Source organism: Xyrauchen texanus, chromosome 40 (assembly GCF_025860055.1).
Source record: "Xyrauchen texanus isolate HMW12.3.18 chromosome 40, RBS_HiC_50CHRs, whole genome shotgun sequence".
Classification (NCBI taxonomy): Eukaryota; Metazoa; Chordata; class Actinopteri; order Cypriniformes; family Catostomidae; genus Xyrauchen; species Xyrauchen texanus.
Window position 1 is genome coordinate 20,518,636 of NC_068315.1, and position 14,491 is coordinate 20,533,126.

The following is a 14,491-nucleotide window of genomic DNA, read 5'->3' on the forward strand; positions in this document are numbered from 1 at the left end:
AAAAAGATGAGCATAGGATACAGACAAAAAACCACTGACTGTAACACCGTTTACAGAAAGTTGTCATAAAGGGGCACTCAGTATTGTTTTCCTCTTTAAAATTCCTTTAAAGAAATAAATTGGACATTTGAACAATGTTTAAAATCATGTACACTCTCATATGATGAAGACTCCAGTTAGATCAGTAGTCTTAAATCTGATTTATTTTACATGGAGCTGGGCTGCCACATGGGGGCTGATAAATTGAGATCACATGACCTGCTCAATACTAAACACTTTTACTTGGTAACCCTGCTGAAATCGGACACTGCAATTAACTGAATGAATTCACCATGTCTGACTGTGAATGGCACAGTTCTACACAGATATCAGTAAATTAAAACTATTGCTTTTGTATAATGCTGCACACATGCTGGTGTCAGTATATTAAAAGTCCAGTATAAGGATTATTGTTCAGTGCAATTAAACAACACATTTCTGTGTGTGTCTCCTGTTGTTCCAAATTTTTGCTTTCAACAGAAGATGTTAGCCAAAATAAGAGCTTCAGTCACCATTTGCTTTGTGTGAGAAAAAAAGTGAAAAGTTTTAGCATTCTGCGTAGCAGGGATGTGTACAGACATTTTGAGGTGCATGGGCTCTTTTTGAGTAGGTATGCCTGTTAATGTATCAAAATATTAGACTGAATAATTTGTTAATTATTTTGAATTCATAATTATTTTCCAAATTATAAATGCTGGGATAATTTGTACTATACATCAAAATTGACAACCCAAAAACAAATAAATAATTTAAAAAAATAAACCTGGTTTTAGGTGACATTCACTGGTTCAAAAACTTAATTGTGGATCAGAAATAAATGGTATTGGGTAATGTATTGTTGAACAGAAGAATGCACTACTGTAAAGAAGATTCAAAATCTATTCTGAACATTCTTTGTATTAATGGAGTACAGGGAGGTTTGGATCATGATTTTTTTTAAAAATCTAAAATGCTCCTGTTACGTCAATTATTAAGCCAATGTGAATAAAGGATAAAATCATGTCTGTCTTCACAAACAGACTAAGTAGACTGTTGATTATCTGAACCAATAATTAAAAAATGTGTCTATACAGGCAGAAAAGTCTGATCTACAGACTCACAAAATAAAAAAAAGTAATTGCGTGTAACACGTGAAGGACAAAATTATTGTGAGTAAATGCGCTGTACATCGCCATCCTTTTCTAGTGTATTCTCCAAATATTCCACAATATGCAAAGTATATCATAACTGGGAAAGAAAAGAACAACTTATTTTGCTTATAGATGTGCACAGTAATGAACAATGAGGTAGAAATCCTAACTAAACTTTCTTAATTTGAAGTGCTTGTTTATTTCCTGAAATCTGAGATGGCCTCTGTATCACTGGGTATTATAATAGTCATTATGATTTACTATTAAATTAAATTGAGAGATTTTGCTATAACTTAATATGTAAATATCTGTGTGGGCTTATCTATCAGTGGGCAGGGCTTCATGTGATACGGAGAGAATTTAAGAAACATAAACAGTGATTTTATTTCATTTTATAAAATAATTCTGTGGCCGCCCAAGCAAATGCAATGAAATTCATCTTCCGTTCGGCACCTCATTAGTTCTTACTATTGTTTTTATCTGGTCTCTAACTTTCCAAGGAGGAAAAGAGGTCCGGGTAAATGTTCAACACAAGTCTTTTGTTTTGCACACTTTCTCGTCTAACACAACAAGGTTTATTTTACAGCACAACACAAAACACTCTGCTGGGTGTGTCTCTCACTCTCCTCCTGCTGAATGGACTGCTCTTTTATGTCCCTCTCCGCTCTCACTGCAAACACAAACAGCAGTTAGAGATAATTTCCCACATGTGTCAATCCTTACCGTTCTTCCTCTTGTGGCCTCGCTCTCCACAGACGTTGCTCGGCCATGCCCCCATCACCACATACCCCTATTGCCCGACTCAAGTCAGGGAGCCATCCGGCCTGTGACTTAGTCCCCCTGACATTTCTAGAGAGGAAATCCGCCACAGCCATCTGCACCCCCGGCCTGTGGACCACCTTGAACTTCAAACCGGATCTGGTGGCCCTTTTTTAATACGATCAGTCAGTGGGCTGGTGAAGGTCGAGTAGTTAGGCACAAACCTACGATAATGGCCAGCCAGCCCCAGGAACTCATCTCTTTGGTCTCGGGCAGGCTGTAGTCATAGCAGTCTTCTCAATTGGGGGCTGCACCTGTCCATGACCCAAGTGGAAGCCAAGATACCATTCTTCCACCCATCCAACTGCACACTTCTTAGGGTTTTCCATAAGTCCCACCCATCTCAACGACTTCAGGACGGCCCTCAGATGCTGCAGGTGCTGCTGCCAGTCATGAATGTAAATAAGGATATCATCCATATAGGCAGTGGTGTAAGCTGCTGAAACATTGCTGGGGCCCTAAACAAACTGTGAGGAAGGGTGACAAATTGGTGTAAGCCAAACGGTGTGGAAAATGCAGTTTTTTTCATGGGACATGGGAGTTAAGGGGATCTGCCAATATCCCTTTGTTTAAATCCAGAATTTAGTAAAAGCGAGCTGCGCCTAACCGATCCAGAAGTTCATCAATCCGAGGCATTGGGTCTGCATAAAATTGACACCACGTTGAATTTTCTATAATCCACACAGAACCGGACCGAGCTGTCTCTCTTTGGAACCAGCACCACCGGGCTGGCCCAGTCACTGTGGGATTCTTCTATAAACCCAATATCTTGCATGGCCTTTTAATTCTTCCCAAACCACTTTTTTTTCGTATTCTGGTAATTGGTAGGGACGACTGCGTACCGCTACCCCTTCGATATGGTGCTCTATGATATTCGTATGACTGGGAAGAGGCCAGAACATGTTGGAGAATTCTCCTTGCAACCTCCGTGATTGTGATGGTGAGAGGTGTTTTCTGCAAGTGACCGGAGTGACTCGATCGATGGCTTTTAAGTTCACCTCCGTTCCGAGCTCCTCCCTTTCCGTAACCACCATCGCCAAAGTCAAGGAGACCACCTCGCTCCATGGTTTTAGGAGATTGAGGTGGTAAATCTGATGTGCTCCACCTCTATCCGTTCGTTTAACCTCAATCGATTTCCCCGACTCACCGTGTGACCTCAAAGGGCCCTTGCCACTTGGCGAGAAATTTAGAGCTTGATGTGGGCTTTCCCCTTTGAACAAACTTAGAATTCTCTAGTGTAATATTCTTCTCTAGAAAACGTGTTATATGGCCACTCTGTTTCCATTCTTGAGGCTGCTTGTGATGTTTGTGCTACTAAATTTGCAGGAAAACCTCAATGTTTAAATTAATATAAAAGCAGATCTCGGCATCAAGAAGCGGAAGAGTAATCATTGACATAAGCAAAAGCAAGCGAGAGACTAGAAATATTGAAGTCCTCTCGCACCTGTTTGTTAACCTAACTCTTGCAGTAATCATTTATCATAGTCATGTAGCCTGTTTTACTCAGTTGTGTGCTGAATGGAAAGGCAAACCATTGACAAGAAGTAATTGTCATGACCCTTTTAGCGTGCAAACGGTTAATGTTTTGAGAATAAAATAAGTAAACTCACTTGCTTTGTGACACACATTAAAAGTTCTATAATTTTTTTTATAATTAAAACATTCCCCTGATGTAGAGTGTTAAATTGAGTAATAAATTAACAGGGAAGTAGAGATGGTAAAATAATTTATAATAAGCTCGGCCTTTATTCAGTTTTTTAATGCCTGATAGAAAAGTATCTACCTTTTGTAAATCAATACAATAATTTAGGCATTTGCAGAATAGTCCCAATATTCACATATACACTTCAAAAAATTACTGTATCGTGATATACAGTACTGTGCAAAAGGCTTTTTTTGTCTTAAGATGGTCATTTATATTTTCAGCTTTAGTGTGTCAATTGTAAATATACATTTTAGACTCCCAAACATTACTTTTGCAAATAGTATAGAATAGAAGAACAGGGAGCCCTGCAACAGATGAGATGGCCACCACAGTGCCCACCACTGAATATTGAGTCAGTCTTGAAGAGACTGAAGCAATTGAGACCTAAATAAATAGATTGAAGAACTGGCTAATTCTTCAAGAAGCTTTGAACATCCTATCTGTCAACAACAAAGAAAAACTGTATCCAGGTGTACCTTAGAGAATTGGTGCTGTTTTGAAGGCAAAGGTTGTCTGGTCACACCAAATACTGATTTTAGCTATTTATGGCATTATATTTGAAGACATCCACACTATGCAACATTTTTCCCAAGTGCCTAAAACCTTTTCACAGTACTGTATATTAGAGGTCGACCGATTAATCGGCCGATTTTTTTGCATTTTTTACATAATCGCCATCGGCCAATATCCACGCATATCAAGCCGATTATTAGGCAGGCGCATCTGTGGGCAGCCTAGTGTTGTTGTGGAACACGTGTTCGACGCACACTGCCCCTAGACTCATTTTCCAGCAGAGTGAGCAGACCTCATCCAGTGCCTATAAGGAAGGAGCTAAGTTCCTTGGAGAAAACAGTAAGGGTTAAATTTGTATAACTTCTTTAGATTTAATTAAAAACTTTTGATATGTTACTGCCAACTTTGTCAAAAAACATGACAAACGCGATAGTTGACATGACGTTCGGCTACTTTGGATATTGATAGCGTAGTTGAAGTTGCATTATCACAGCAGAAGGGTTGCTATCATGTCACAATAAGTAATCAAGAATTTTGCAATTACAGACAGTGAATCTGAGACTTTTATTTGTTCTGTTTGTGTGTCTTATATTTGAGAGGGTTGTCACTCAATGCAGATAAATAAGTAATAAAAATATACCAACGCAGTATAGGCTATTGAAGGACTGGCTTTGGTAAGCTCGGACGTTATCAGTTCTGCTGTCGGTCCTGGAGAAATTAAGAAAATACATTCTTTATTGCTATAAAGAGAAAGTTATTTTATCTCGCCAGCCATTTCTATGTATAATAATATGGAACCATTCGTCTGTGATGCAATTTAGCTATTCAGAGAGAGAGAGAGAGAGAAAAACTCGCTCACGCGGTGCTACAGCGAGCACAAAACGAGCCCTGCTTAATGAGTGACAGAACTAGATCTGTGATTATTAGTCTGATTTTTATTTTAGATTTCGCCTTCCAAAGATTATAAAAATAATATTTATACATAAGCTGTATTCTGTTTAGCACAACTTCCTTCCATTCACAGCGGTGCACTGACATTTCTCCCTAAAACTCAAACTTAATGTCAGAATCAGCACGATCTGTGATTGTTGTAAAATACAGTCTAGCTACTGTTGCTAAATTGCGGGACGCGTTTAATAATAAAAAGAGCGCAAGAGATTCCGTTCCCAAGGCGGCGCGCGCTCCGAAACAGACTGCAAAGAGACAAGCAAAGTATAGGCTACTTTGGGTTTCATGTGCGCGTCTAAACGATCAAATATACACAAAAATATGTCAAAACGACCGGCTTGGAGATTCACTTAAACACAGTTTATGTCTAAAATGGACGTAGTTATGGAAATAGTTGGGGAGAAAATATGCTGCATCAGGAGCCTATTAGATCTGAACTCGGTCTTAAAGGGGAAGCAGTCTATTAAACATGTGACGATTGAGCCATTACTGCGAATCAAACAACAAAAGGCAAAGAGAAAATCACTTACAGCTCTTGAATGAATAACTTCTGCATTAATAAGCATTAATCTATCTATGATAAACTATGCAGTGTTATTTTACAATTGATTACTTTATTAGATTTCTTTTTAGACCACACCTGAACAGTAATGTTAGTAGACCTTCCTGAAATTAAATCACTGTGCCTATATACCGTTTATATTTGTGTAATATATATATATATATATATATTAAGAATACCGTTAAAGTACCGGATCGATAAACAGTATCGGTAAGATAGTAATACCATTAAAACCTTAACGATACCCATCCCTAGCCTGTGCTTCTCTTGGATGCTCTGAATATTGGATTACGTGTCTGGATTGCCCCTTAATTAAAGCTGCATTTGGATCTCAACCTTCGAGTCTCGGAGCAGTTCATAACACCTGCTTTGTTTATTTAATATATTTGTTATACATTATTTATACAATATGTTTTTACATTATACATTTTTAATTTTAAGTGTACAAGTGCAGATTGGTCAAGTGTTCAATAAATGTATTTGTTGAGAAATGTTGTCTATCTTAAGTAATTATTTGTGTTACATTTTATGTTTCAAATAAAAGGTTCAAATAAGAGGTTAAAAACAAGCACATATCGGCCAAATATCTGCCTAAATAAATCGGCAGCATTAATCCGCCATCGGCCGACCCGGATTTCAAAAGATCGGCATCGGCCTGAAAAAACCAATATCGGTCGACCTCTACTGTATATCATTATCATGATATAAAATGACTCGTATTGTTATAAGATTTTGATAATTTCGCCCACCCCTAAATTACGTAATCAATGCCTCACATTTTTTGCAGAATATTGATACATTTTTACACCCCTACATACTATTATTAAGCAAAAGAAAATGTCATTTGCCATGGCTATACCACTGTGTCGTCGGAGGGGCACCTGCGCCTCAGCAAAAGGGCAGGGACTCAAGCCCCTAGAGCACCCTCTTCTGCATGTGCCTGGTGCGTAGCATCTCCTTTTGTGTTCTACAGAAGAAAGTCATACAGGTTTGGAACAACATATGGTTGATTAAATGATGACAGAACTTTCATGATTGCATGAACTATCCCTTTGTTGCACATGGAAAAGCTCACATGCATATTATGGTTTTATGCTTTGTATTCAATTGCAGAAGGGGCTGGTTTCCTTCATCTTATTGCCGAACTTACAACGAGCCAGTGAACGCTATCAGGTAAGCACAGAGAAACGGGAAAACCTTGATGGGATTGAAATGGGATGAAAGGAACAATGTTTATCTATATATAAAAAGGCAGTAAGACATCAAGTGCCTGACTGTCATCTATATGCTTTGTGTTCAGCAGAGTGGAGAGCCCATTGCGTAGTCAGAGTGCGGTTGATCTCCCAGAGCAGACAGAAGAAGACAAGGAGGTGGAGGAACCCATGCTGCTGCCCCCACCTGACTACAGTGACTCATCTCCACAAAGCACGGTAAATGCAGTACATTGGATAATAGGAGAACTAAAAGCAAAGTTAGTTGAAAAAGCAGCGATTAGGAGTACCTCTATCTGGGCCTCTCCATTGGATTATTTTCCTTTGTGGCTGCAATGAATAGGGAAAAGCCATTGATGTGTATTCCAGGAGGGACTCCCTGATCAGATTTGGTTTCCCTCTATGGTGAACATGAAACCTCTGTCCTTCCCTGGGTCTGTACAGCAGGAACACATGAAGGGTGTACATACAATACAGAAGAGCTGATTTTTGTGTTGTCATATTATATACAGTATATAAATATGTTATTACACTACCAGTCAGAATTTTGGACATACTTGACTGAATTTGTTTCTCATGAAAACCTTTTGATATAAAGGCTTATGTTTAAATGAACTGTTGACAAACATAGATTTTGCCTAAATATGAATTTCTTTAAAAAACTATTTTTAAAATGGATGAGTTGTACTGTATAGTAAAGGAAAAGAATCCAACAAGTGACCAGTGTACATAGGAACATGAATACTGTTTAAAAGCATGTGTGCAAAATTGTAGTCTAGACAAAGGTTGGCTACTCTGACATTTTCTACTGAATCCGTTTTAATTTCCTTAACATTTATGTCACTGCCAACACTTTCATTTTTGTAGTTCTGTTGACTTTGCTATTACTCTAGAATGTTGCAAATAGGTATAATAAAGATAATATTTACATTAGTTGCAAGTCCCACAAAAAGGAACATAAGACCTACCATTATGTAAACTTTGTTCTTCGCCAGGGGGCCTAGGGAGGGGTAAATGAATGCTCTACATTACTGGCATTGTAAAAAATAAAGAAAAATGCTCCCGATCTGGTTTGACATTGTAAGACAATTACCGTTGAACTATGTCAGCTGATGTCAAACTGAAATATATGGCTCCCTCTGCTGAATGACCTCAAGCAACATGAACTGAGATAAAATTGACAGTGTTTGGATAGAAATAGTTAATCTAGAATGTGCTCATATGGCAGTGGTCAGGTGACTCGCTGCTGTAATAGACACACATGGACTGTTTTGGCAGATTTAAATGATTCTCCACTGCTGCCACTTCAGCTAGTCTGACCTTGATCTCAAACCTGCCCTGTTGTGCATTTACTCTGCAAACATTTGATTCCTGTTTGATTGATACTCCGGTTTATGAATGGTTGTTTTTAGTACTCGTATTATTACATTTGGTAAACATGGAACCAAAATTGTTTGGCTTTAAAAAAAAATGACATTATGCAAAATTATTTGCATAAGCTGCATTGGAAACTGATCATTTGTAAATGTATTAACAACAGTGATATTGATTCCTAATTATATGGTTTGTTATTTAGCATTGTCTTCCTGCTGTGTACAACTCTACAAGTACAGACCTGCGACCCACCAGTTGAGAATGTCTGGTTTATGAAAACATGGAGCATACAACAGTATGTCATATGCAAAGTAAACTGTTCATAGTCACTTGAATTAGTAATGATTAGATTATTATCGCTCTGATGGAGTGAGCAAGCGTTTCAAGATTATCAAGATTCATGTTGCAAATGAGGTCCTAGAACACAAGTGAATGTTCTAGGTACTAAAGTTTGCTGGTGAAGTGACAGATTTATCTGTTGACATCCTAATCAAACCAGTCTAACAGGGAAACGCTCTTCATTTAAAGTTCCAAAGGACAGAAACTGTTACAGAACTTGCATTTCTGACACCAACTTTTCTTGTTTTGTATCTGCAACAGCTGTCTTTGTCAAATGGTCACTCCATGGCTCCATTCCTAGTGTGAGTAACTTTAACAGAATATATTACCAATACTACTAAAATGCCCTAGAATTTAACCTAATCTCTACTAGCATAATGCATCTCTTTCTCCTCAGAGGTGGGAATCCATTTGCCACAGTCAGACTCCGACCCACTGTTACAAACGACAGATCAGCACCAGTCGTTTGATGGAACTGGATGCAGCACTGCCCTGATGTGAAGATGTGTCTCAGGTTTTGATCTTTTTTGACACAATGCAGATTCGGCAGAGGAACCAAATGAAAGAGTTCTGTTACTGCATCTTATTTTATTTATTTTTTTATCCAGATTTTCTAAATAAGCAAACACCAACACAGTTTAAATTTACATATGTCATTATTTATAAGGATTTTAGACTTTGATTAAATTATTATTTTAAATTCTAACTGAATTCATACAGTGAGTTTCCAAGAGCAGACACAGCGCTAAACTGGCTCTTGAGCTCTACTCCATGAATAACTAGTTTCTGACCATATTGGTCCTCTGTCTGCATCTGGGCTTTTTTAGGGTAAACTGAAGTCGCCTATGAATGGCCTAAGTTTCAAGTGTTGCAGCCCCTAATTAGAAACGCAGCATATAACCAAATCATATTTCATTTCAAATTCCAGTGAAGTGTAAAATGCCAAAGTGTTCCATTTGGAATATGGTTTCATTGTAGACTGTTTGCATTATACAATATCATTTTTTTTATATATATATATTTAATGCTGATATATATCTTATCCACCACATCTTTTACACTTTTGAAGGAGGAAAATAGAAAGACTGTTTTTTTTTAATTGCTTATACCTCCTCATGTAAACTAAGAGTGCAATGTGTTCAACATTCAGTTGAACAGTTGCCAGAACAGTTGAATGTTGATTTATTGAATTTAGCTGAAGATTATGTCAACCTAATGAGTATTCTTACCTTAGTGATGAAAGAGAAGTGCCCCAAGCATTCCATCACTCTTACGTGAATAAATATTGTTTGTTTTTATTAAGTATTGTAAGGTTGTGTACATACTGTGCCTATGCTAGCATGTTCTGTTGGGGAAAGGTTTTTTTTTTTTCTTTCAGAGCTTTTTCTTTTTGGTTGCAATATTGATTAATCACCCCATTTCTTGTTATAGCACATTAGTCTGAAATAAAGGTATATATGTGTATAATAAAACCTATTGAAGTAATTAATGGATTATAATAATGGTTATTGCTTTTGTGGTTATTTCTCTTTCTGGGTAAATTGTTACAGATGTACTGTATCTGTCTTTCCAGTGTTGCAGTTGTACATTTGATATCTGTATCTTTGGACCCTTTTTACATTTACAGGTTTGAAATGCTAACGTGAACTGTAGCAGGATACATTTCTGTAGATGTACATGACAGACAATAGTAATTTTATTTGTTTATTGTACTTTATTTTTTGCATTCCCATTTGCTTCAATATCAAAAGGTATAATCCACAATTATGTTTGAACAACTTTCCAAAAAACATTTTGGATTTCGGCAGTCAGAAGAAAGTTCCCAAATTTACTGTCACTAATTCAGGAGATGTATTTGAAATTACAGCTCTGTTGACTACTTTTTTATATTATTAATTCCTGGGTTATGTAACACATGAGTAATGTTATATATTTAAAGTACATAATTCAACATTGAACCGAATGTTTCTGCTAATTATAGAAATTATACAGCTAAATTAAGATGGAAATGCATCATAACAATCTTTGACGGGCCAACAAGTATCTTCCTTTGGAGATATTCCTTCTTTGTTTGAAGATTGTGCTTCTGGTGCAAAAAAAACAAAACAAAACATTGGCTTTCCCAAGCAGTAACTCAGATGCCTTGTTTCCTAAGTCATCCAGCAGGATAAAGTGAAAACGGGTTGTGATAACGGTGAATTTATGATTGTTTACTGTAAATCATTGTGCTCACAAAGTTGATTTCTCATTCTCCAACACATTTCATTCATCTTGTTCAGCATACTAAATTCTACATTCAATATCAAAAAGTCTGTGGACACTCTTATCCTCTATTTAGCAGGTTTGGCCAGTGTATTGGCCAATAATTCCAGTGAAGACAAATATTAATGCTATGGCATTCTGAATTGTGTGCTTCCAAATATTTGGCTCTAGTTTGGGGAAGATTGTTTTCTGTTCCAACATGACAATGCCCCTGTACACAAAGTGAGATGCATGAAGAAATTGTTTTCTGGCCCAGGTGGATGTACTTGATTGTCCTGCACAAAGCTAAAATCTGAACTCCATCAAACACCTTTGAGATTAATTGGAATGCTGAATGTGAGCCAGGCCCCATAACCCAACATCAGTGCCTGACCTTACTGATGCTCTTGTGTGTGAATGGAATCAAATGCCCTGTCATGTTGCAACATATACTTGAAAGCCTTCCCAGAAGAGAGTAAGCTTTTATAGCAGCAAAATGAGGAATGCTTTTTGAAAATGTCCACTCAAATAGCACTGGTCTTACTTTTTGCCCTGTATTGTAAATTGGCAAAATAGGTGCAGGTGAATGACCTTTTGCAAGAGTTATTCAAAGCAACTTTCAGGTTTTTCTTATCTGAATCTGGCATAAATGTATCCGCATTGCACATGGCAGATAAAAGTGACTCAAGCAGTCTTCCCAAGAGCTGTAAAGACTAAAAAGAGCATCTGGTTATTATTCAGACAGCCAACTGCTGTTTTGACACAATGTAGATATATCTGAGTGAGATGTTTCTTTAAACCAGAGCTTCACTTATAGACAAAATATGCACACTCACAATGGTTTGTAATTTCCCTTATCAATGGCACTACACTTTTGTGCAGCTACACACAAAATAACACATCTCACAATCTGGACAATTATCCATCTTATGGGAAATGTTTACAGCAGCATTTCTTATTACTGTGCTAAGTCACATCCCAAACCTTTTTAAGTGCTAGCATCACTAACAAATATATATATAAAAACACTTGATAACATTATATATATATATAAAATATATATATTGTCTTGTTTTCCATTTAAAATTGTCTAAAAATCCTTAAAACAAGATACATGTACTTGAGAAGCATCATATAAGGTATTTAGACTTGCTTTAAGAGAATGTATCTTAAATACAAGTGAATTTTGTATATAAGTGTATTTTTTTTAAATACAAAATATACTCATATACAAGATCTATTCTCTAAAAGCAAGTCTAAATATATTACATGCTGCATCTCAGGTGAATGCATCTTTTTTAAAAGGATTTTTAGATATTTTTAATATTTGTATTTTTACTATTATATTCGACATTCTCAGATTTCTCGATTTTTTTTTTTCTCCTGCAGTTTAGCTGCTAAAGAAAATGTACGTTGTTTGAAACTAAACAGGTGCCACAAGTGGCTTACAGATGTGAAAGTGGAGATTTATTGTTCAAAAGTGTCTTGATCTGTTTTTCACTAACACCTATTATATCATTTCTGAAGACATGGATTTAACCGCTAGAGTCCTATAGATTACTTTTATGCTGCCTGTATGTGCTTTTTGGAGCTTCAAAGTGCTGGCCACCATTCACATGCATTGTATGGACCTATAGAGCTGAGATATTCTTCTAAAAATCTTGTGTTCTGCAAAAGAAAGAAAGTCACACACATCTGGGAGGGCATGAGGGTGAGTAAATGATGAGAGATTCTTCATTTTTGGGTGTACTAGCCCTTTTAGTAATTATTTTAATCATAAGGGGTGTAAAAGTTCGATTTTCTGATATAGATCAGATCTTTTCAGAATCAGAATGAGCTTTATTGCACACACACAAGGAAGTTGTCACTGTGATTGTCAACTAAGTGTTCAACATCACATAAGCAGATATGTGTTCAAAAACAAGAGCAATATAACCAAAATTAGCACCAAAAGTCATTAAGTGACAAGTCATAAAGATTTGTTCACCCCGTTAGTACTGCGCCGAAGTAGATCACTTAGCATTTACTTGAAGACGCCTCAACTCCATAACTGAAGGAAAAACTCAGCAGCAGAACATGCAGGATCAGCACTCCACGCAATGGCGGTGCTCCAGATATTTTAAGCCAAGCTCCTCAAGCAAATGGACGAGCAATGCTTCGATCCAGAGACATTCAAAGAGCTCCTCACCGCTACAGACTTAGTGCTGCATGCCATGAAAGTCCATGGGTAGTCTGGCAGTTCTGGATCGACATATACGGTGACACCGCCCTGCCACAGAGTGATTAGGAAAAAAGGGCCCACATTTTTTTTGCCCAACCGCTTTCCAATGGTGAGCGGTGCGTTACATATTTATGAACATACCAAAATGCCCTCTGTCCCGATACGTGGAAGGAAACGATTCTATTGGTTGTGCTGAAATGGCCCAACCAGCCATGGTTTCCGGAAATGATAGAGATGCTGTACAGTTTACCATGGGAAATACCGCTGAAAAGGGATCTCCTCACTCAGACGCCAGGCACGCTCTGGCATCATCAGCCCAATATGTTGAAATTGCACGTGGGGCCCTGAACGGAGAACGCTAAACCCAGAAATGACACATTCAGCCAGGGGTGAAAATTTCATCAAAATGTTGGGGGGGACAATAAACATAACAATTCTCAAGAGCAATTTTTGAAGGGGTTTTTTGTTGTTGCCCCGTTCGCATTTGTATTCTTTTATTTCTTAAACAATTATTTTAAGAAGATATCATTATATTATTTACAATACACATATTTTAATGATATTTTAGGGGGGGGGCAACCCTCAGATGGGGGGGTCCTGACCCTTGACCCCCCTCTTTCCGCCTATGCATTCAGCCTTGAACACCATTTTACAGGCCAGAGTCCACAAGACGCCTCTACCTGCTAAAATGAAATGTGTTCACTGCTTGTTGTCTCTCACATGCAGGTGTAAATATTGGACCAGGGATATGTAAATAACTATATACAGATGATGGAGCTCTATGGAAGAGAGGACTAAATGTACAATGTGTGGAAGAGGAATGCAGGATGCAGTAGGTGAAGCTGAAAAGTGGGCCAATCATCGAGATTTCGTTTTTTCATTGCAAAAACTCAAGTGATGTGCTTTTCAAGAAAGAAGGAAATTCCCACAGTTAATTTAAATCTATACAATCAAATATTAGAGCAGATATCAGTGGTCAGGTATTAGGTGTGTGGATGGATTCTAAACTAACATTTGGTGTACATATACAGAAAATAGTAGATAAACGTAAGAAAGTAATAAATGTCTTGCTGTATTCGGCAGGAATAGACTGGGCAGACAAAAGTCATTCTCAAAGGATAATTTATTGTGCATAGATTAGATCAACAACTGACTGACAGTTTAGTGTACAGTTCAGCATCAACATCCCTTACTAAAAAACGTAATTCAGTCTCAAGGTTTGAGAATATGCTGTGGTGCTTTTAGATCATCACCTATAGCAGCATTGCAAGGAGAAAGTCAGTAGACATTCAAAGACTCCAACTTTACTAGAGTGGTGGTGGCGTTAATCAGAAGGTTGCTGGTTCAATCCCCATGGCCACCACCATTGTGTCCTTGAGCAAGGCACTT

At 37.5% G+C, this 14,491-nt stretch overlaps 1 protein-coding gene across 2 annotated transcripts in view; it reads left to right on the forward strand.

Annotated features, from left to right (window-relative positions):
* The window catches only part of baiap2l1a (BAR/IMD domain containing adaptor protein 2 like 1a), a 28,476-nt gene extending 18,328 nt beyond the window's left edge, over positions 1 to 10,148 (forward strand). The window contains exons 11-14 of one of the 2 annotated variants that reach the window (XM_052113189.1): positions 6,830 to 6,889; positions 7,017 to 7,146; positions 8,902 to 8,942; positions 9,038 to 10,148. In XM_052113189.1, the coding sequence (XP_051969149.1) occupies positions 6,830 to 6,889; positions 7,017 to 7,146; positions 8,902 to 8,942; positions 9,038 to 9,110 (304 nt within the window). In that variant the 3' untranslated portion in view covers positions 9,111 to 10,148. The remainder of the gene's footprint in view (positions 1 to 6,829; positions 6,890 to 7,016; positions 7,147 to 8,901; positions 8,943 to 9,037) is intronic. The other variant, XM_052113190.1, reaches the window with a different exon arrangement.
* The last annotated feature ends 4,343 nt before the right edge of the window (positions 10,149 to 14,491 follow it).